Source organism: Cervus elaphus, chromosome 25 (assembly GCF_910594005.1).
Source record: "Cervus elaphus chromosome 25, mCerEla1.1, whole genome shotgun sequence".
Lineage (NCBI taxonomy): Eukaryota > Metazoa > Chordata > Mammalia > Artiodactyla > Cervidae > Cervus > Cervus elaphus.
Genome location: NC_057839.1, coordinates 40,475,849 through 40,498,609, shown reverse-complemented (window position 1 = coordinate 40,498,609; position 22,761 = coordinate 40,475,849). Strand labels below are relative to the sequence as shown.

The following is a 22,761-nucleotide window of genomic DNA, read 5'->3' as shown; positions in this document are numbered from 1 at the left end:
GACCCAAGGATCAAACCCTCATCGCCTGCACCACAGGTGGATTTTTTACCCATTGAGCCACTGGAAAGCCTGTATATATGTTTGTGTATATATATGTGTGTGTGTGTATGAAAGAAAAAGTGAAAGTGAAAGTTGTGTCTGACTCTTTGCAACCCCATGGACTATACAGTCCATGGAATTCTGCAGGCCAGAATACTGGAGTGGGTAGCCATTCCCTTCTCCAGGGGATCTTCCCAACCTAGGGATTAAACCCAGGTCTCCCACATTTCAGGCGAATTCTTTACTAGCTGAGCCACCAGGGAAGCCCAAGTATTCTGGAGTGGGAACCCTGTCCCTTCTTCAGGGGATCTTCCTGACCCAGGAATCAAACTGGGGTTTCCTGCATTGCAGGTGGATTCTTTACCATCTGAGCTACCAGGGAAGCTCATGTGTGTGTGTGTGTGTGTGTGTGTGTGTGTATTCAATAAATAAGGAAATCTACAAGGGTTAGATTGTTATCCTCAGTGGGAGCTATTATTGCTCCTGGGCCTGAGAAGGTGAGGCCTGGGGATGCAGGTGAAGACCTCAAGAAGACCTGTGCACAGAGAGAACCAGCTGCCAGGGGCTGTGGCCTTCCCAGAGGATGCAGCCCCTGCAGCGACCAGCAGGGAGGAGCAGGCAAACACTTGACCAGGACTCATGTCCTTCTTGTTTTCATGGTCCCTGCCTGGGAGGAGGAAGGCAAGGGAGTTTCCTGAAGTAATTTACGTGAGTCGGCCTCCCAGGGCACCAAGCAGGGCGAAGCGTGAAGGATGGGGAGTCAGTCTGTAGGGACGATGGAAGGATACACAGCCCAGACCTCCAGTTACCTAAGTGAAACCAGGGACAGCACTCCTTCTGCTGTGACCGGAAGTAGCCTAGAACCTGGAAACAAAGCAGGCCACGTGCTCTACCCTACTCCTCTTCCACTCTAAGCTTCTAACAGGTGAGCGGCAGGGCTTACCTGCATACAGAGAGGAAAGACAGATGCCCAGTTAAAAAATTTGAGTTTTAGATAATCAATGAAATAGATATATATGTGCATAATCAATTATATATATATATGTTCATCCTATACTTTATCAGGTAAACCTAGTTCCAAGCCTTCCAGGGACCCCAGATGTACTTCGATAGGCATGTGGAAAGACACAGAGACAGAAAGTTGTTGCTTCCACATCTGGTTCTTGCAGGTGGAGGCAGCAACCAAGTTCGAGGGGAACCTGGGTCCTTCCCCCTTTGCCAGCCACAAGGAGGGTGCAGAGAAAACTAAGGAGGCGGTGGAGTGAGGGGTCTTTGCTTTCTAGCTTCTCAAGCTTGGAGGATACTTGCCTTGGCTACCCAATTTCCTATTATGCTTCAGTCAATGAAGAGAAGACTATTTAATTGGAAAGGATAGGTCTTAGCATCTAGTCACGGCACATAACCTCAAGTCCCTAGACCCAGAAAAATCACATCCCAGAGAATTAAAGAAACTACAGATAGACATTATCAATGACTCACAGAAATCACAGAAGATACAGTATAATCTGGAAGATCAGATGTGGGCAAAGGCCTAAATATTGAAGGTGGATGAGATTTAATAGCATGTCTTCCCACATTGCAGGCAGATTCTTTATCATCTGAGCCACAAGGAAAGCCCAAGACCAGTGATCCAGAGATTAATCCTTGACAAAATGTAAAAGAAAATTATTAATTATTGTTATTATATATATAATATATATATATTATATATATACATATATATATATATGTACACTTATAACATTTCTGAACACTTATAACATACAAAATAATCACACAAAGCTCAGATAGGTTCATTAAGCCTGAGTCCTGCTGAACTGGCCCTTTCCTTTTCTCTGATAGCAAGGTTGGGTTGGTGGGTCAGGGAAGGACCATAAACATAGTATATTTTTATTTCAAAATAGTATTTGACAATTTCTTATGAAGTTTTTGTAGATAAATGAGAGCAGTGAGCAGGATATTCAACGAGGTCCATTCCTGGGTGGTAACTCTCCAAGTACTGAGTGTTAATGTCTTGAAGTCACTAGGAGGGAGTTTTGGTGTATGCATGCATGAGTGCATGCTCAGTCATGTCCGACTCTTTTGTGACCCTATGGACTATAGCCTGCCAGGCTCCTCCGGCCAATGGGACTTTCCAGGCAAGAATACTGGAGTGGAATGCCATTTCTTCCTTCAGGGGATCTTCCCGACCCAGAGATAGAACCCACATCTCCTGTATTGGTAGGTGGATTCTTTACCACTGAGTCACCTGGGAATTCTGAGGTTTAGTAGTAGACTTATGTAAAATGGTCTTAAGCACCACTCTGGATACCATATCTTTTAAGAGAGATTATTTTTTAAAAGTGGAAACCAGAAGGGAATCTATGTAGGCGAAAGGTATTAAAATGATATGAGAGAAGCATTGAAAGAACTGTAAATGTTTAATTTAGATAAATGAAATACTAAAGTATGGTTGAACATAGAATCATACATGGAGGGAGAGATGAATCAGAAGTTTGAGTTGAACACACACACACTATTATATATAAGATAGATAACCATAAAAGGCCTACGGTATAGCACAGGGAACTCTACTCAATACTCTGTGATAACCTATTTGAAAAAAGAATCTAAAGCAGAATGAAGATACATATATGTATAACTGAATCACTTTGCTATACATGTGAAACTAACACAACATTGTAAATCAACTATACCCCAATAAAATATTGAAAGTATTAGTCGCTCAATCATGTCTGACTCTGCGACTCCATGGACTGTACCCCTCCAGGCTTCTCTGCCCATGGGATTCTCCAGGCAAGAATACTGGAGTGGGTAGCCATTCCCTTCTCCAGGGGATCTTCCTGACCAAGGAGTTGAGCCCCGGTCTCCTGCATTACATGCAGATTCTTTGCTGCCTGAGCCACCAGGAAAGCCCCAATAGAATATTAATAAAATTAACTTAAATAGAACTAGATGGAGCCATCCAGTCTCCTAAAAATTTAACTGATGATAAATTGGGTTTAATTGAGTCTACTTACACCAATATCAATGTTTGTTGAGCACCTGTTATTTGCAAATGTTCTATCAGATGCCAGGAATACAAAAATAAGCAAGTTTCATCCTGAATGACTGCCTACATCTCCTCTCTCACATCTTCAAATATTTAACAGGCTGTCACAGGGAAGACAGTATGAATGTAGCCTGTCCTCTGAAAGGCACAGCTAGGGCTTATAAGTAGAAACTACAGGAAGGCGAATAACACAGGAAGAACTTTCCACTAACACAAGTTGTGTGACCCTGGATGGGAGTTGCTTTGAAATCAATGAGGTCCACAGGAAGACTGGATAATCTATCCCTGGATCTCTTGTCATTTCTCAGTTGGAGAGGAAATTAGCCCAAATGACCTCCAAGGTCCCTATGTGTGTGTTCCCTGACTAATAAATGCACAGCCAATAAGGGAATAACTACTACAGAAAGTTTGTACTAAATATAATAAATATCTTCAATTTTATTTCTTGTTTCATTATCTCTTGGTTTTGATGGTTAATTTGCATCATTAAAAATAACATAAAAGAAACTTTCCAGGTTTCATGGTACACTTTACAGCAAATGTGAAACCTCAAGGGGGAATTCAGAGAAATAACTCATCAATCACTGTGACATGAGCCCTTAGGTGTTCTCCAACCTAGGCAAGATAAGATGTCTGTGATCATTCAATTCATTCATTTGATAAATATTTCTTGAGCACCTAACATGCCCCAGATGCTGTGCTAATTATAGGAAAAACTGTTCAGTGGTGAATAAGATAACCATTCTTCCTGGTTTTATGAGATTGCTGTTCTAGAGGTGAATATAGGCAAATAACATAAGCAGTTACAACTAATGCCATCAGTGCTCTAAAGGGAGAAGTACAGGGTGCTCAAGTGGGACATCCGAACTTCAGAGGATGAAGGATGACCCTGTACTCTTGTGGTTTCAAGGAAGGATTTCTGGAAACAAACATGTCTGAGCTGAAATACAAAGAATGGTTTGAAATAGGAATTAGCTGGGGGAGGAGCCAGAAGTTGCACAGAGATGCTTTAAGTAGCCACAGTTGCATCTTTTTAAAAAATATTTATTTATTTGGCTGTGCTTGCTCTCTCATTTGCTGCATGCTGGATCTTTTAGGTACCGCATGTGAAATCTAGTTCCCTGACCAGGGATCGAACCCAGGCCCCCTGCACTGGGAGTGTGGCGTCATAGCCTCTGGATCACCAGGGAAGTCCCAGCGCAGTTGCATCTTGATCTCCCACTTAGTAGTGCCCTTTGACTCAATTATGCAGAAGTATTTTCCCTTTGAAATTATGATTTTTATGCTTTGTCATTTAACAGGAAATACCATCATTTTTAGTACCATACTGGAAACTGATAGAAAGTTCCTATATAAATTCCATCAAAACAGTACTCAGGCAGCTGAGAGAAGGCCAGCATACCGTATTTGCTTACTTATATGATATTAGGTAAGTAAAGTTCTCACAGTTCCAGCCATGTAGTTTACAGCGAGGACATGTAAGCTCTGTCTCATTCTGCCAATGCCTTACAGAACAAGCTTCCAGCAGTTTCTGAGGCGTCCAGACCACAAGCAAGACTTCGTGTCTCAGTGGCAGGCGGATTTCAACTCCCTTCCTGACGACCTATGGGATGATGAGGAAACAAAGGCTGAGCTACACCAAAGAGTGAATGTAAGGGAATCTGTGACTCATGGGGCCCAGGTCTCCACACTCTCAAACCTCCCACTGCAAAAGCCTCATTTACCCCCTCATTACTTTCTTGATGTGTGAGGATGAGAAGGGAAATGGTTTGAACACCAACCTGCCGACTTTCAAGAGCAGTGGCTCTTTAGCACTTTGAGTTCAGAGTGAGAATCCAGTGGTCCATGCTTCTGGAAGGAGGAGCCAAGGCCAGGGATCTAAGATCATTCCAGCCTCTATTAATTTTGTACACTCTTAACCACTTTGTCAGGTCACGTAAGCCTGTCCAAGTCTGGTATTAAGTATGTGCCTGTCTTCGATGCAGTTAAATGGTTGGTTGATGTCAGTGAGAAGGGGAATGAGGGAACATTCCAGAAAGCCTGAAGTGTTGCCTCTATTGAATAGATCCCTTGAGGGAAGCTACCAAATCTAACACATTTTTGTATCTCCAGCAAGCACAGTGCCTGGTACTTGGTCGACAGGCAGATTTTCATAAATTCATAAATGGAGTATACATTTAAGTATATATTTGTATATATTACCCTGATGCTTTAGAAAATATCCTCTGATGTTTAAGAAGCCTGATTTCGATTTCTTACCATTTCCTGTCTCTTACCTTTTCCTGTCAGGGGAATTCTTTCCCTTGACACAACTGAAGCCCGCCAGGCTCCTCTATCCATGGGCTTTCCCAGGCAAGAATACTGAAGCAGGTTGCCATTCCCTTCTCCAGGGGATCTTCCCAACCCAGGAATCAAACTGAGTCTCCTGCATTGCAGGAAGATTCTTTACCATCTGGGCCACCAGGAAAGCCCTAACTATAGGCTACTAGTGGTCAAATCTGGTTGTAGTCTCAATGTTTATTTGTACAACAACAACAACAAATTGCCAAGCTCTACCCCATGACCCATTCATCTGCTCTGTGAATATTTATTGAACATCTACCAGGGTCTCAGCACTGTTCCAGGGGCTAGGGATTGACAGTGGGAAAAAAGCCTGTGATGTCAGGATGTTTATATTCTGGGGGCCAGAATGCAAAGAATAAGCAATAAACACATAAATGTACAGTGAATATGTCACTGGTAAGAGCTGTGTGAAGGACAAAGAGCCTAGAGGAAAAAGCACTGATGTACTATTTAGTATCCAGTGATTGTGTAAAGGCCCATTCTGAGAAGGTGATATTTGAGCAAATTCAGGAAACGAAACAATGAATGAGTCAGGCAGATCTGGGGAGAAAGAGTGTATTAGGCAGAGAGAAAAGCAAAGGCACTAAAGGAGGAGGATGCTTGGTGTGTTTAAGAGGCATTGGGAAACCAATTGGGGAGCTATTGAAGTTAAGTGAAGGCATGATGTAACTTGGATGAGCAGCGTGCTGGTAGGTTCTATCAAGAAGGTATTGAATTAACAAATGCCCCAGTACTGAAGCATTTTACCTGTTCTTAATCCTAAAACATATCTGCCTTTTCTGTTTCCTACCTATTCCCAAAGCCAGCCCTCCTATCAACTCTTGCCCCAGATCAATCAGATGATTGCTAGTAGAATGAGAAGGTTTTTAGACTTAAAATATCTTATGAGCACTTTTCCCCTAGTTCCTGAAGTACCATTTGTTTATTGTATACAAGTTAGATGTGTAATTAAAACAAACAAAAATTTAAAATGACAAATCCATAATCCTATTTGCCAGTAGTTAACCTCTTTATTCAGGGTAACAGTCCTTGTTCTTGGCTTATTTCATTTAAATCCTAAGAAGTTAATGATGAGGCTCTGCTATTGTGTTATCCTCATCTTACCATTAGAAAACCAAACTGCGGAGATACAGTACTTGCTAAGGCCTCCAAGTGAGTCAGAAACAGAATGAGAACTAGAAACAAGGCCCCTGCTTCCTCCTCTGTCTTTTTAAAAATGTATAAACGTGTGGGGAGTACAAGCCAGTCCTCACTGAATGTCTGATAGAGCATTTGTGGAAAGACCCCAGAGACACCCGGATCAGCTCTAAATAATAGTGTATTCTTCTGCCGTTAGCACACAGCTATAAAAATGGCGGTGATCTTTTCATTTCACATGAAGCCCCCACAAGATAACAAACCAAAACACTAAGTGTTCCATAAACACAGCATCACAGAAATAAAACTCTCTTGGACACTGGAATAAAGCTTCTTGCTCTTGAATTCCTGACTTCACCACGTTGAAACCATCGGCAAGTGATTTAACCACTCTGGGCATCCAATTTCTCATCAGGAACTTCTCTCTTGGTTATTGTGGGGATGAATGAGGTAATCAATGTCAGGCCATAAACACAATGCCTAATGCACAGTTAATATTCAATAAATTACTAATGTTATGAAAACTGTCAAGTTTTATTGGACTATATATATTTTCTTAATGGGATTTTTATTAAACAGGTATTTTACTGCTATGAATTTCTATGATAGTGTTTATAATTGAGAAATTATTGTATGCTGAATACTGTGCTAAGTGCTTTATGCATGCTAAGTCACTTCAGCCGTATCCAACTCTTTGCGACTCCATGGGTTGTAGCCCTCCAGACTCCTCTGTCCATGGGATTCTTCAGGCAAGAATACTGGAGTGAGTTGCCATACCCTCCTCCAGGGATCTCCCCAACCCAGGGATCAAAGTGCTTTATAGGCTTAGGCTGACTACAGCACATCCAAAGGGTAAACAATATCCCCATTTCACAGGTCAAGTAACTGAGCCCTAATCTAGTGGTACATCTTACTCAAGCCCACAGGCTCATATCCTGACTCCACCACTTGCTCATAGGCTGACTTCAGGAAAAAAAAAAAAAACACCTCTCTGTGGCTGACTCAGATCCTCACCTGCAAAAGGAAGATAATAAGTGTACCTAAGTTTGTTGGGAGGCATTCAATGAGTCAATATAAGTTCACTGACTTCTCTTCTGATGCAGTGACACACACAGAAAGGTATTATCATCATTATTGCTCAGGATCTAGTAAATGGCAGAGATGGGATCTTTAAAAGATTTGATTTTACTGCTAGCTCTGTAGTACAAAGCTTATCTTCAGACAGCCCATTATGTGTCAAACACCATTTCTTGGTGAATGACATGTTCCACCCATGATTCATTAGCAAGCCTATGTGTGCCCTTGGACTCCACAGAGCTACAGATTTCTTCCACCAACAATACACCATTTCCTCCAAAATTCCCTGAGAGGTCTTATTTCAACCAAACAAGTCTTGTGAGGAAGGATTAGAATACAGAAACCATGGCCCCCCCATGAAGAAAGTGAACTGCAGTGGGTTTGGACATGGGTACAGGGTATGCTGAGGGGGACCTTAGAAAGTGAGGACCTGACAGAGTAGAAGCAAAATAAATATTTGTTGAGCGAAAGGATAAAATACATGAATGCATTAGATCTAAATCTTCTTCAGGCACGTTTTTAAGACAGACAAAGGATTTTAGTTTAATTACACGGAGGTCCTCCAAGCTTCGATTCTGAAGCCTCACGGCGTTGCTTCTCTGTGTTCAGGATTTACGGGACCGCCTGTGGGACATTTGCGATGCCCGCAAGGAAGAAGCAGAGCAGGAGCGTCTGGACATCATTAATGAGAGCTGGTTGCAGGACTCGATGGGAATCGCCATGAACCATTTTTTCTCACTGATGCAGGTAAGAGTGGCTGGTCAGAATGACACAGACTCTGCCCTCTATGGCCATAGCCCTCCTGTTAACCACCCCTCTGGGAATGTAAGGGGCTGTTTGGAGCTTATTTCACTCAGAGCACCCGACCCAGTCTTGAGCCCCAACTTGCTAAGGAATTCAGCTGAAATAAACCATTTCAAGCAAACACCAGAACTGGGAACATCTCAAGCAACACCTCACCAGTTGTTTGCAGGTAGCCTGGAGCTGTGGAGGGGACAACAGAGATGGTGTCTGTCCTGGGTCACTACCTCGCCATCTCCCTGCAGTGGACACCTGAAGCCTTGCCGCAGAACATGGGAAGATCAGTCTCAGTGGGCACTTGATTCCTGAAAAACATTTGTGTCCAGATTGGCAACACAGACCATTCATCAGAACAACCTGATTAACTTGCTTTTGCAGCCCATTGAAATAATGAATCGTGCTGGACCAGCTAAAGAGGCAGGGGTTGATTTTTATCCCAAGAAACTCATCAACAATAGGGGAGAGAGCACAGACCAAGTCTGGAGACCCAGCTCTCCCAAGAAGAAGGGCTGGAGTGTTTCTAAGAGCTGGAGTGGGGTGGGGTGTCATGGGCAGCCTGTGTTTCTCAACTGGCCTCACCTAAAGGAAAAGTAAACTTTCTCCTCTCTTCTTGACGCAAGTAGTTCTACAGCTTGGAGCAAGATGTCTTCCTAAGTCAGGCTCCTCTCCTCCCAGAGGACAGGGACTTAAGGCTGCTTCTTTCACCTCATATGCTTCCATCTCAAAGAGGTGGTTCCCAGGTCCTTGACAGAGACAGTTCTGGTTCCTAGAACCCGAGGAAAGATCTGAAGAGATTTACATCTCAAAGTGACAGAGAATGGGCTTACAAAGACAAGTTTCCTAAAGTAAATACTCTCAGACAAGGAAGATCAGGAGCCTGGAGTTAGGGAGAAACCTGTCTATAATCTCTTCACACTGAGGGGAATATGAAGGGTTTCTTGGTAATCAAGCTGAGTCTACAGGAGTATTCTTTCCTAAGAAATAGCAGTGAGGATACAGTGGAAAAGGGTACCTTATAGGTCTTGAACTGGTTAGTTTACAGAAGTCATTGCCAGAAATGAGGATAGTTAGCTGAGGCTCACCAGACCTGTGCACAGGATGTGTTCAGTACATCCTTGTTCAACAAGTGACTTTGACGGCGAGGACTCCCAGCACTCCAGGAGACAATCGTGGACCACCGGAGGCAGAAGCCTAAGAGACAGGAGCTGCCTCACTGATTGCCGGCTCTGGGATCAGGAGAGAGCCGCAAGACATGGATTGTGCTGAGTCTGAAGGCGAGACACCCAGCAGCCTAAACCCGCTGGGGTGACGCCCCTGGGGTGCCACTTTGGGTCAATGGAGATTGAATGTTGGTAAAGGTGTGTCAAAAGCTTAGGGTAGAAATAACAGAAATCCAATGGTGAAGGGAAAGGGATTAGAGAATATTTGTAAGTCATTCACAGAAGTCCAAGCAATATGCACCTCTTCTGAAAATGGCATAACTCTTACACCCCACAATACCTGCCTTTCAGACTCTCCCTGAGACACAGAATCTACATCTAAAACCAACTGGGGGAGGGGGGGAAGAGGGTAAAGGAAAAGACAGCAAACAAAGGCTAATATGTATTAAATTCTTAATCTTTATGTGCCAAACATGGTTCTAAGGATTCTTCATGTGCAATACATTAAACCTTCACAGGAACCCTAGGCTGTACATTCTATCTTAATGCTCATTTCACGGATGAGGAAACCGAGGCAAACATAGATGAAGTAATTTGACCAGTGCCACATGCCAATCGAGAGAGAACTGGGATTTGGACTCAGGGAGTCTAACTCCTGGGCGAGTACCTCTGACCACTGGTTTGTCATCAGTGTTTCCATAGTTAAAGGCTAGCCAATAGAACAGAAAAGGCCTTGTTCTACGTGGATTGACAGAATCCTATAAAAAAGGGAAAAAAACAAAGCTGCAAACTCCAAGAGAGTAGTAGATTTCAGTTCAATAAGTGAAAAGAAGAGCCTAATGATTGGAACTGTCCATCAAATAACAGACTTTGCAGGCCCTTGAGCTGCTGGTCCAGGAGCCCATAAGCAGAATCTTGTGCATATTTGTGAAGGGGACAAAAATCTTTTTGAAAGTTTTCAAGGGTTTATGGCTAGATAAGTGTTTCCCAAGGTGAATTCTGTAGAACACTACTACAAGATGTTTCACAAAACAAGGATTTGATGATTCCAAAGATTTTGGGAAGGGCTATGTACTCTACCCTTCCTTCTTGCTGGGACATTAACAAAAATACTGACATATTATTATTATCAAGATGCCCTGCAATATAGAAACTCTTTGAGTGTGCTAACCCAGGATTTCTGAAACTGATGTTGCAAAGTTTTTCTTTGTTTTATCCCCAACATGGTGCTCATTAACAGTCTATAAGACAAAATTCACATGGCAAATAGATGGGGAAACAATGGAAACAGTGAGAGACTTTATTTTGGCAGGGGGGGGGGGTGGCTCCAAAATCACTGCACATGGTAACTATGGCCATGTAATTAAAAGACGCTTGCTGCTTGGAAGAAAAGCTATAACCAACCTAGACAGCCTATTAAAAAGCAGAGACATTACTTTGCCGACAAAGATCTGTCTAGTCAAAGCTATGGTTTTTCCAGTAGTCATGTATGGATGTGAGAGTTGGACTATAAAGGAAGCTGAGCACTGAAGAATTGATGATTATGAACTGTGGTGTTGGAGAAGACTCTTGAGAGTCCCTTGGACTGCAAGGAGATCCAACCAGTCCATCCTAAAGGAAATCAGTCCTGAATATTCATTGGAAGGACTGATGCTGAAGCTGAAACTCCAATACTTGGGCTACCTGTTACGAAGAACTGACTCATTGGAAAAGAACCTGATGTTGGGAAAGATTAAAGGTGGAAGCAGAAGGGGACAACAGAGGATGAGATGGTTAAATGGCATCACCAACTCTTTGGACATGAGTTTGAGCAGGCTCCAGGAGTTGGTGACGGACAGGGAAGCCTGGCGTGCTGCAGTACACAGGGTTGTAAAGAGTCAGACATGACTGAGCAACTGAACTGAACTGAACTGAAGACAAGGTTTGTACAAAACAAATTTTAGAAAATGCTATGCTACATGATTTCTAAGATTGCTTTCAAAACTGAGATTCTATGAAGACAGAAACAATGAGAAAGCATTATTTACTAGCTACCACAAGTGTGAAAACAGTCTTAATTCTGTTTATATGGGTATTGTGGATGTACAATGGCATCTTATTTGTAGTTAGCTGTATGATGAGTCAAATTATGTCCCCCCAAAATAAATTAATATTTTATATAAAATATTATAACAGGGTTAGTCTGAGGCATGGATACCAACACTGTCTGAAATACCAATTATATAAAATAGGACCTACTAACCTTAATCATAATTAAAGAGTTCAGTTCTCTAAGTTAAGGAGGAAATAATTTCCTGATTTCTAAATATATTTACCAAATAATGCTAATTTGGTAAGCATTATTAAACCAAAATGCTTATAGTTTAATAACTAACAATTTTTATAGCCTCACAATACTTCAGTTCCCCAAATTTATTTGTCAATATCCAATTTGTACAAATTGGGTTCATTAATACATTTGCATGCCACACACTGTAAATGTGGTATCATGAAGATTCTCTTGAGTATCAGTTCAGTTCAGTTCAGTTGCTTAATCGTGTCCGACTCTTTGTGACCTTGTGGACTGTAGCACACCAGGTTTCCCTGTCCATCAGCAAATCCCGGAGCTTGCTCAAACTCACATCCATCGAGTCAGTGATGCCATCCAACCGTCTCATCCTCTGTTATCCCCTTCTCCTCCTGCCTTCAATCTTTCCCAGAATCATGGTCTTTTCCAATGAGTCAGCCACCAAAGTATTGGAGTTTCAGCTTCAGCATCAGTCCTTCCAATGAATATTCAGGACTGATTTCCTTTAGGATGGACTGGTTTGATCTTCTTGCTGTCCAAGTTATTCTCAAGAGTCTTCTCCAACACCACAGGTCAAAGGCATCAATTCTTTGGCACTCAGCTTTCTTTATAGTCCAACTCTCACATCCATACATGACCTCTGGAAAAAACATAGCTTTGACTAGACAGACCTTTGTCAGCAAAGTAATGTTTCTGCTTTTTAATATGCTGTCTGGTTGGCCATAGCTTTTCTTCATATTTTATCTTATCTTAAGATAACATATAAATGGTAATTTTATTTACAGTATAGAATTAACCAAAGGAATTTCTTCCTATTTCAATTATTTATCTAGAAAAGATTAATACTGCAGAGAGCAGCTTTTCAGGATCAATTTGGTTTATCCTTTCCTGTATCAAAAATGAATCTATTGAAACTATCCTTGTCTTTTGTTGTAGACTACAATGCAAAGCAGACATTTATTTTTTCCAAACTCGATATGACAGTACAAGACTGTTCCTTGATGTTTTATTACATAAATGACAACATTACTTGCTTGCTGAATGTAGGAACCCCTTTATAAATATACTGCCATGCTCCTCTGTCCATGGGACTCTCCATGCAAAAATACTGGAGTGGATAGCCATTCCCTTCTCCAGGGGATCTTCCCTGCCCAAGGATCGATCCAGAGTTTCCCACATTGCAGGCAGACCTTTTACATCTGAGCCACCAGGGAAGCCCCTATAAATATCCTGAGTTAGGTTCAGCAAAGGGCTTTGAACACCAGGTGAGTTTTGTTCTTTTTAGAAAAGATGCTTTCAATAATTAACTAGCTGTTGTGGAATAAATCTGCATAAGAGCTTCCATCTTGAGAGTCCCTTGGACTGCAAGGAGATCAAACCTGTCAATCCTAATGGAAATCAGTCCTGAATATTTATTGGAAGGACTGATGCTGAAGCTGAAGCTCCAATACTTTGGCCACCTGATGCGAAGAACTGACTCATTGAAAAAGACCTTGATTCTGGGAAAGAGTGAAGGCAGGAGGAGAAGGGGATGGCAGAGGATGAGATGGTTGGATGGCCTCACTGACTCGATGGACATGAGTTTGAGCAAGCTCCAGGAGTTGGTGATGGACAGGGAAGCCTGGCGTGCTGCAGTCCATGGGGTCACAATTAGTCAGATGTGACTGAGCAACTGAACTGAACTGAACTGGTTTAAGTGACCCTACTAACAAAAGCAAAGAATGAAGGTCATGGTTACACCACCAGAGAGAAGCACTGATATGCCAACTGATCTGACATCTAATAGGAGAGCAGGTTGGAAAACTCATGGTCTGTGTAACTGACAATATGCAGGATCTCACTGCACATACGTGTCACAATTGCCACAAATGGAAACAACCTGCTGGGAGGGAGTCATGAATAACTGATGCTCCTCTGTGCTTCTCCATTTCCTGTCCCTCAAGATGCCTACTGGCAAAGTTAGCAGAGGAATTTTATTTTGAGCTTGGAGGAGTGACCTCCCTTTCTGTTCATGTTGATCAGGAATGGAAACTGTGAGAAAAATATTCATTATCACTTCACCTCACCATTTGTTAGTTCTCCACAGCTACATTTCATAGTCCTACAGGACCAAAACCTAGTCTTATTTTGTGTTTCAGTTCTTTCATAGCAGTATATGTATGTATATTATGTATTTTATGTGTACTTTTAGTATTTCCCAAGTCAACTAATGTGTTATGTATGATGAAACACACTCAAATGTTTGTTAATGTATTGATTGGTTGAATATAGGGCACAAAGAATTCCTAATGTCAAAATAATGACTAATATGCACTATTTCAGACATCATCCTATCTTTTGTAACGTTATTAAGGGGCATTGGAATGTCATCTTGTTAAGTGGACTTATATTCAATAAGTAAAGAGAATGCAAACTCACCAACTTTCTTTAATTTTTATGAAATCTTAGATAAACATTTAAAAACCATTTCTCTTAGTTTCTAGAAAGCTGATTTCAACCTACTGTTTTTAAATAGTGTTTATAGAGCTTATATGGAAAATATGTGCAGATTATCTTGTTCTGTCTTGGATATTAACATTCATATTTGCTATTAAAGGCAGAAATGAACCGTTTCCAAGATACGAAGAGATTCCTGCAAGATTATTACAGGGCCATGGAATGTAAAATTCCAATGGATGACACTAAGAGATTCACTCGAGTCCCACTGGTCCAACTGGATAGTAAAGATATTTTGGAAAGCCAATTTAGGTAAGGCAGACTATCATGTTGCACTGTAATTAGTCTGAAGATAAAGCTTTGTGATTTTAAATTGAATACCGCTATAAAACCACACTCCTATATCTGCTAATCCAAAATCCAAAAAAAAAAGGTCTGAAAACTGAATTATTTCTTTTCTAACTTTAACAAAGACTATTCATATGCATTATTTATTCTACTTACCTACTCATTGATTACTCATTTTTGCTGCAGAGATATAATGTGTTTTGTTATGGAGTGCTTCCACCATGCTGCTGGGGGTAGTAGGGAATATATAGTATATACAAATTCTGAATTCTGAAACACTTTTGACCACAAGGCTTTCTGGTAAGGGATCATGACCCTCTACCACTTTTATGAAAGGTCCCATGCTGTTCTGTGTGTATGGATGTGTCTGTGTGTGACATCATGTAAATGAAACTTCAAGGCATTATGTGTCTTCTTTTACAGTATAGGAAACTGAGAAACAGTAAAGACTCAAACTTATGTGGTTATGTCTTTGTGAGACTGAAACTTCTTAGTGATCTAACATCAGATTCCCACCAGCATGAAAATAAACTTGGTGGTAAGGGTAGAATAAAAATTACATTTTAAGCCAATTACTCGTTATATGTAAATAAATTAAAACAATTTATTTGGGAAGTCACCCCCAACTCTCTTAAGCCTTGGTTTCGTTATCTGTAAAAGTAGGGTGGTTATGAAGACTGCAGAAAATGAAATCCTCAGAACATATAGCACCATGTCTGAGAGTCAGAAAACTTGAGACCTAGTCCCAGTGACTCTCAATAAGTGGTAACTATTATTTTTATTGCATAATATGACAACAAACTATTCTTCCTCACATGCACTGTTTTAATTGTGAGTATCTCTTGTTTTACCCTCCCTTATGCCATCAAGAATTTGAAATGGCCTGAGCACAACAGGATTCCACAGTGATCTGAGGCCCGTTTCTCTGTAGGCTTCTTCCATCTAGTCCCATCATGTCCCTGTCAGGACCACGCATAAGCAAGAAAACACAAAAAAAAAAAAAAAAAAAGAAAACACAAAAAGGAACATCTGTACCCTCTTTTTGACACAAATACAAGATAAATGTTTTAACTCAGCCAGTGCTGAAAGAGGACATTGCAATTAAAAACAATAAGAAAATTTCCAAAGTGATATGAACCATTAAGAGTCATCAAAAGAGGCCAAGGTTCAGTGTCCCCAGTGTCAGTGCATTCTGTTCTTAGCACAAAATAGCAAGTCAGGCCTAATGAGGAAGCTGTTAATGTTGGTTAGTAGAATGAGATGGGCAAAAGAACAGCCAGTTCTTATTTTCTGCAAAACAACTCTGCACCAGTCTCAACCTCAAATCACTGCTGTAAGTATCTCCTGGAACTCTCAGCCAATGGATGTGCCAGCCAACCAGTCCACCAGTCTCTTTAACATGGGTAGGGAAATGAGCACAGCGTCAAGCATTTTCACATAGTTTGTCTATTTTATTCCTCCAACAGCCTAATAGTATTAATAATGGTATTAACTAAAAACAAATGATGTACAAAAATAATAGTAATGATAATATTATTATATTTGTATTCTTCCAAGAGGAATGGAGCCTCAGAAAGTCAAGTGACATGCTCTAGTTCATATCTACTGAAATATCTACTGATATTGAGAGAACTGGCTAGACCAGAATTTTTCTCAGTAGATGAATTCTAAACCCAGATTCCTTTTTTAAATGATATGCCGCCACTGCAGTCCTCCAAAGCAAGGTGTTCAGAAATGCCTGTTGCCCCATCTTCAACGTCTAGAGATAATCACACAAACATTACCTTAACTGGTTAAACACATGAATCTAATATGTCTCAGTGACTGAGACTGAGCATTACTTGGTTATTAAAGTGTCAACTGGCCTTGTGGGTAGGTGGGTACTGAGTCACAAACATATGGCCTCCATAGGCACCATATACTGTCAAAATTCCAAACATTGTGATAATCAAAGAGCCAGCTTCAGAAAACCTCGTCTGATGCTTCAAAACATGTCCAAGCCAGTGATTTGCAAAAATTCACAGCCAGCTTTCTGCATCACTGCTCCATTCCCCAGCAACTTGAGTCTGCCAAGCTAAACGCATGCTCTTCTCAAGTTTTAGCCAAGGCATCCTGGGAGCTCCTTTCTGCCCAAGCTAAAAGCCCTCCTGTGTTCTATCACTGAGTGGGATCCCAGTCACAGTAAGCATTCTGATCTGTGGATCACTGCTTGCAGTTAGCCTCTGAGATCCTGGGATCCTTCAGGGATTGGACATTCCCAGGGGCAGCTCTAAAATCTCTACACAGGGGCAGCAGCAATATGATTGAGAGCAAGGGGAAAGCTTAACTCTGTGTTCTCACAGCACTTTGCAAAACCGTTCATCATCCATTCTCAAGGTGGGGGGAGGGCTGCTGGTGCTTTCAAACCTCAGTGAGACACCCCTTGCAGACTTCACAACTATTATAATATATCCCACTTTTAACTTTTCATTTCCAGAAGCCAAGTGCTAGTTATATTAAAGAAAGTGAAGTCGCTCAGTCGTGTCCGACTCTTTGCGACCCCATGGACTATAGCCTACTAGGCTCCTCCATCTATGGGATTTTCCAGGCAAGAATACTGGAGTGGGTTGCCATTTCCTTCTCCAGGAGATCTTCCCAACCCAGGGGTTGAACCTGGGTCTCCCTCATTGTAGGCAGATGCTTTACCATCTGAGCCACCAGGGAAGCAATCTCAAATCTGTTTGGTTCACTTTTTCATTCCTTGTTGGACGTTTATATCCCAGACAAATTCCAAAATTGAATTTCTGCATAAAATTGCCTTCCTCATAATTGCCAAGAACTAGTCCTAAAGATTATGTTTTAGCATTGCTTGTCTCTAGTTTCCTCTTGTTAATAAGAGTCTCTGTATCATAAAAATCTGAATACAGTGTTTCATAGTCTTTTCTCCATCAAAAGGGTTCTTCTTAGAACAAGAGAACAAAATTTACTGAGTAATATGGCCACAAAAATAGAATTCTGCTAAAGTCTTTATATTTCCTTTTTGTTGATTTTCCCAAGAATTCCCCTGGTTCCTCGAAGATCCATTTCTCCAGAGTCAGCTTTATCCAAGCCAAAAACAAAAAGCATCCTGAAGGGCAAGATCGATTACACGCTGGAAAGTGTAGAGTTAAACTTTGAGGCCAATGAGAAGATGGTGATGGATACGTGGCAGCAGTCTTCTTTGGCAATATCTCACATGGTAAGCAATGCTGGTTATTACATTTTCTTTTAGTAACACTCATTCATTGGATTCCAAAGTTGGTAATATGCTATGAATAGAAAATTTACACAATGTTCACAGGATACATTTATATCTCCCAGAAGTTTTTTTTTTTTTTTTTCCCTAGAAGAAATAAGAGAAACAGAGAGGTCAACTTTGCCGTTTAAGAATGGGGCCCAGTAGGGCCAGATTTTTAAAGTCAAGACTTCAGCCTACACTTTCTTTAAGTCTTAGTACTTCCTTCATTACCAACCAGTTGGTTGTCTGTTTCCTGAAGCCCAAACCTTCTGTGATCATATGCTCTTCCCATCCTTGTAGCAGTTATTGTCTCTCCTACTCTTGACTCTTAGTGTCTAGGTTATTGTTTATAATTTTTATCTCATAAATGTTTTCCTGAATACTTAACAATTCTAAAACTTTCTGTATCTGCTACACGTAGCATAATGCCCACATCTAACACAATATTGAGTCCTCAGTACATTCTTGAGATGCTTCTGCTGCTATGCTCATGACACTGATGTTCATATAAATGATGATGGCAGTGGCAATGAGCTGTAGTCTGCAAAGACCACAACTGCCAAGCATCAGAGAGTAGGAAACCAGATCTAAAAGTTCTAAGAAAAGAAGTTGATTAATTATTATTCTTTGTTTAATTGAACATAAACATAATTTACAAATCTTATGCATCCTACTAAAATTACCTAGGAAAATAAGTTTTAAAATATTAGATTCTTAGAGAGTATCGTACAGCACCAAGAGCCCTGGCCACACCTCTTGGGTAAGCTGTGTGATCTCAGGAAAATCACTTAACCTCTCTGAGTCTTCAGGTCCTTATCTGTAACATGGAGACATTCTACCTAGCCTTTCTTGAATGACTGAAAAGATCCAATGAAATAATGAATATGAAAGTTTTTTGGAAACTAAATATAATAGATCATTATATTAAGAATTTTGTTTAAAACTGTACCACTTTGCTTGCAGACTTTTGAAAACCATACAGAAAACATAGGAGGAAGGATTGTTAGTAATTAATATTCCCAATAATTACATTTGAATCCTGATTTTATGACTTAACCCAGGTCTCCCACATTGCAGGCAGATTCTTTACCAGCTGAGCTACAAGGGAAGCCCAAGAATACTGGAGTGGGTAGCCTATCCCTTCTCCAGTGGACCTTCCCAACCCAGGAATTGAACATGGGTCTCCTGCATTGCAGGTGGATTCTTTACCAAGTGAGTTACTAAGGAAGCCCTTTATATTTCTAGTAGACTTCCAAATGATTTTGACACTAAATGACCTTAAGAGAACTTTCCCTGCTGGCTCAGACAGTAAAGAATCCACCTACAATGCAGAAGACCTAGGTTCTATCCCTGGGTTGGGAAGATCCCCTGGAGAAGGGAATGGCTATGCACTCCAGTATTGTTGCCTGGAGATTTCCATGGGTGGGGGAGTCTGAACCCCTACAGTCCATGGGGTCACAACAAGTCAGACACTGAGCAACTAATACGCACAAGACAACTTTGAGTTTCAAATAAGAGAGGCTTGATTCAATAAAGTGATGCAGGGAGAACAGGACCAGCTGAGATCAGGGCAATTGAAATGACAGCACTTAGCCTGGGCTTTTTCTGTACACAGCAGCTTTACCAAGAGCTATCTACTTAGTGTGTTATGTTAATTTTTAGCAGAACTTTCTTCTAATTAGCAGGTATGCAATGATTTCAAAGAAACCAGTCATGTTTAACTCCCACTGTATCAAAGCATTATTTCTACAGTTTCTTCAGCCTTGCAAGCTAGATTACTAGGTATACTGTGAATTATGTTAATTTTTGAAAGAGACCCAGCGGTGTTTGAGGGAAGTGGGCTAGAAAAATGCAGGTAATGATAATCACCATCACCATTATCACAAGGCTGTTTACAGAGGAGAAAAATCCAATTTTAAAGGAAATTACTAACTTACTGTGCCTTGCAAGAACAGATTCAAAAATGAATTGCTTGCAATTTAGGGGAGAATGTTAACAGTTTTACCAAGAATTTGAAAGTACAGTATATATCATGAAATTCATTTTTATCAAAAGAGCATCTGATTAAAAAAACACATACACACACACCAAAAAAACTGCCTTGCTCTTTGAAACCTTTCTGTATCCCTCCGAGGTTCTGCTAATACCGAAAGAGCTGTGGGTGTGTGTGTGTGCTCAGTCGCTCAGTTGTGTCCAACTCTTCATGATCCCATGGACTGTAGCCCACCAGGCTTCTCTGTCTATGGAATTTTCCAGGCAAGAATGCTGGAGCAAGTTGCCTTTTCCTATTCCAGGGGATCTTCCTGACCCAGGGATCGAACCTACATCTCTTGCAGCTCCTGCATTAGCAGATGGATTCTTGACCACTGTACCAGAAGCTGTGGATATATTCTGCAGCATATGGTTATTTGTTTTTAAATCCTATCAATCAATAAGCCTTTCCTGGACATTTTCTATGAGTATTAACACAGATGCTAAAAGCAATGGAGATAACTAAGACACAGGGCTGGCTTAGCTCTTGAGAGCTCTCAGCCCATTTCAAGATTGGAGATGAGAATTAACAGTCATAGAACAGTTGAAGGCTTCCCCAGAGGCTTTGATGGTAAAAAGTCTGCCTGCAATGTGGGAGACCCAGTTTTGATCCCTGGGTCAGGAAGATTCCCTGGAGAAGGAAATGGCAACCCACTCCAGTATTCTTGCCTGGAAAATCCCATGGACAGAGAAGCCTGGCAGGCTACAGTTATGGGGTTGCAAAGAGTCAGGCACAGCTGAGTGACTAACACGCGGAACAGTTGAGGACAGTTACACGCTGAGCCGCGGTGGTAAAGCATGGTGGGACTCTGCGGCAGGGATCTGGAGAGCACAGGAATTAGCTGGTCTATGTTGCCCACAGGACAGCAAACTTCTTTGAAGGTAAACATTAGATTGTGCCTTTTTCATCTTTCTGTTCACCTCTATCCAACTCCCCCTTTCTCCTCCAGGCCCCTAACCCAATTCTCCCCAGAAATATCTTCAGACCTGGACACAGGAAGAACATTAATAAATAAACAAACTCCGTGGACCTCCATTTCCTCACCAGTTGCCTTACTGAGATTTTTAAGTTTTCAACCATTTGTTGCTACTGCCCCCTTGGTGTGTGCAAGTTTTCTTTCTCCCTTTTGGAGAAATGCCCTTCACCTCTCCAGTAGCCATTGGGCAAATTTTAGCAGGTCTAATCTTTCTTTTTAATTTATTTTATTTTTAATTTTTATTTTACCTTGGATCATAGTTGATTAACAATCTTGTGTTAGTTTCAGGTGTGCGGCAAAGTTATACATATATACATTTCTATTCTTTTCCAACGGTTTCCCTGGTGGCTTGGATGGTAAGGAATCCGCCTACAATGTGAGAGACCTGGGTTTGATCCCTGGGTCGGGAATATCCCCTGGAGAAGGGAATGGCTACCCACTCCAGTATTCTTGCCTGAAGAATTCCATGGATAGAGGAGCCTGGGAGCCTATAATTCATGGGGTCACAAAGAGTCAGACATAACTGAGCTACTAACACATACAGTTTTTCAAATTCAATCCCACTCCTGGACATATATCCAGAAGATAACATGGTTTGAAAGTTGCAGTCTTTCTAACTGCAGGCACAGCCACAGCTGCACAAGCCCCAAGACAAGGTTTTCCTGAGGCCCACAGGGCAGGGAGAGGGAGGGGTCCCAGCTGCAGCTCACCCGACCCCATTCATCAGCTGTTGTGTTGTGACCACACAGTTAATCTCTGATACCAGGAAATCTGTGAGAGCGAAAGGAGGACAGTACAGATATGGAGAGAAGCTCAAAGTCTCCCAGGGAGAGGAAGTTAAGAACCAGCAATGTGGTTAGCTGGGGGACAGGCTGTCCTCCGTGAACACTGTACATTCCTGGGGTGATGTCTAGTGTTAGAATAGAATGGGAGCCCAGGATTCAAGTGTCCGTGAGCCCAGTTAATACAGGGCATGGACTCCCAAAACTTGACTGAAGAACAAGACAGATTCTCACTATGTACAAAGCACAGACATATATAAAGTACATAGGCAGGTACACTTCTGTAGTATTCAGATTTCATGGAGGGGAATGTAATTAGGAGAAACGGACTTAAAAACAATCAATAACGAAAAACAAACAACAACAAAAAGGATTGAGAAACACTGATTTAGGGGAATGCCCCAGATTGAAAGCCAAGAGATAACAGGAACTTGAAAGAATCAGTTCAGTTCAGTTCAGTCACTCAGTCATGTCCAGTTCTTTGTGATTTCATTGTCTGCAGCATGCCAGGCTTCTCTGTCCATCACCAACTCTCAGAGCTTGTTCAAACTCACATCCATCAAGTCGGTGATGCCACCAACCATCTCAGCAGTTGTCGTCCCCTTCTCCTGCCTTCAATCTTTCCCAGCATCAATGTCTTTTCCAGTGAGTCTGTTCTTCGCATCAGGTGGCCAGAGGATTGGAGTTTCAGCTTCAGCATCAGTCCTTCCAATGAATATTCAGGACTGATCTCCTTTAGGATGGACTGATTGGATCTCCTTGCAGTCCAAGGGACTCTCAAGAGTCTTCTCCAACACCACAGCTCAAAAGCATCAATTTTTCGGCACTCAGCTTTCTTTTTTTTGTTTTTTATATATTTATTTATTCTCAGCTTTCTTTATAGTCCAACTCTCACATCCATATATGACTACTGGAGAAACCATAGCTTTGACTAGATGGACCTTCGGTTTGCAAAGTAATGTCTCTGCTTTTTAATATGCTGTCCAGGTTGGCCATAGCTTTTCTTCCAAGGAGCAAATGTCTTTTAATTTCATG

General features: G+C 41.3%; 1 protein-coding gene across 6 annotated transcripts in view; it reads left to right on the top strand.

Annotated features, from left to right (window-relative positions):
* Positions 1–22,761, top strand: part of SPEF2 (sperm flagellar 2) — a 187,736-nt gene that overhangs the window by 105,261 nt on the left and 59,714 nt on the right. For all 6 annotated transcript variants that reach the window (XR_006337807.1, XM_043887575.1, XM_043887577.1 and 3 more), the window contains 5 exons: positions 4,393–4,520; positions 4,604–4,742; positions 8,258–8,395; positions 14,493–14,644; positions 17,717–17,897. Coding sequence is in view for 5 of the 6 variants with exons in the window: in XM_043887575.1 (XP_043743510.1) it covers positions 4,393–4,520; positions 4,604–4,742; positions 8,258–8,395; positions 14,493–14,644; positions 17,717–17,897 (738 nt within the window). In the remaining variant the exon portion in view is untranslated. The remainder of the gene's footprint in view (positions 1–4,392; positions 4,521–4,603; positions 4,743–8,257; positions 8,396–14,492; positions 14,645–17,716; positions 17,898–22,761) is intronic.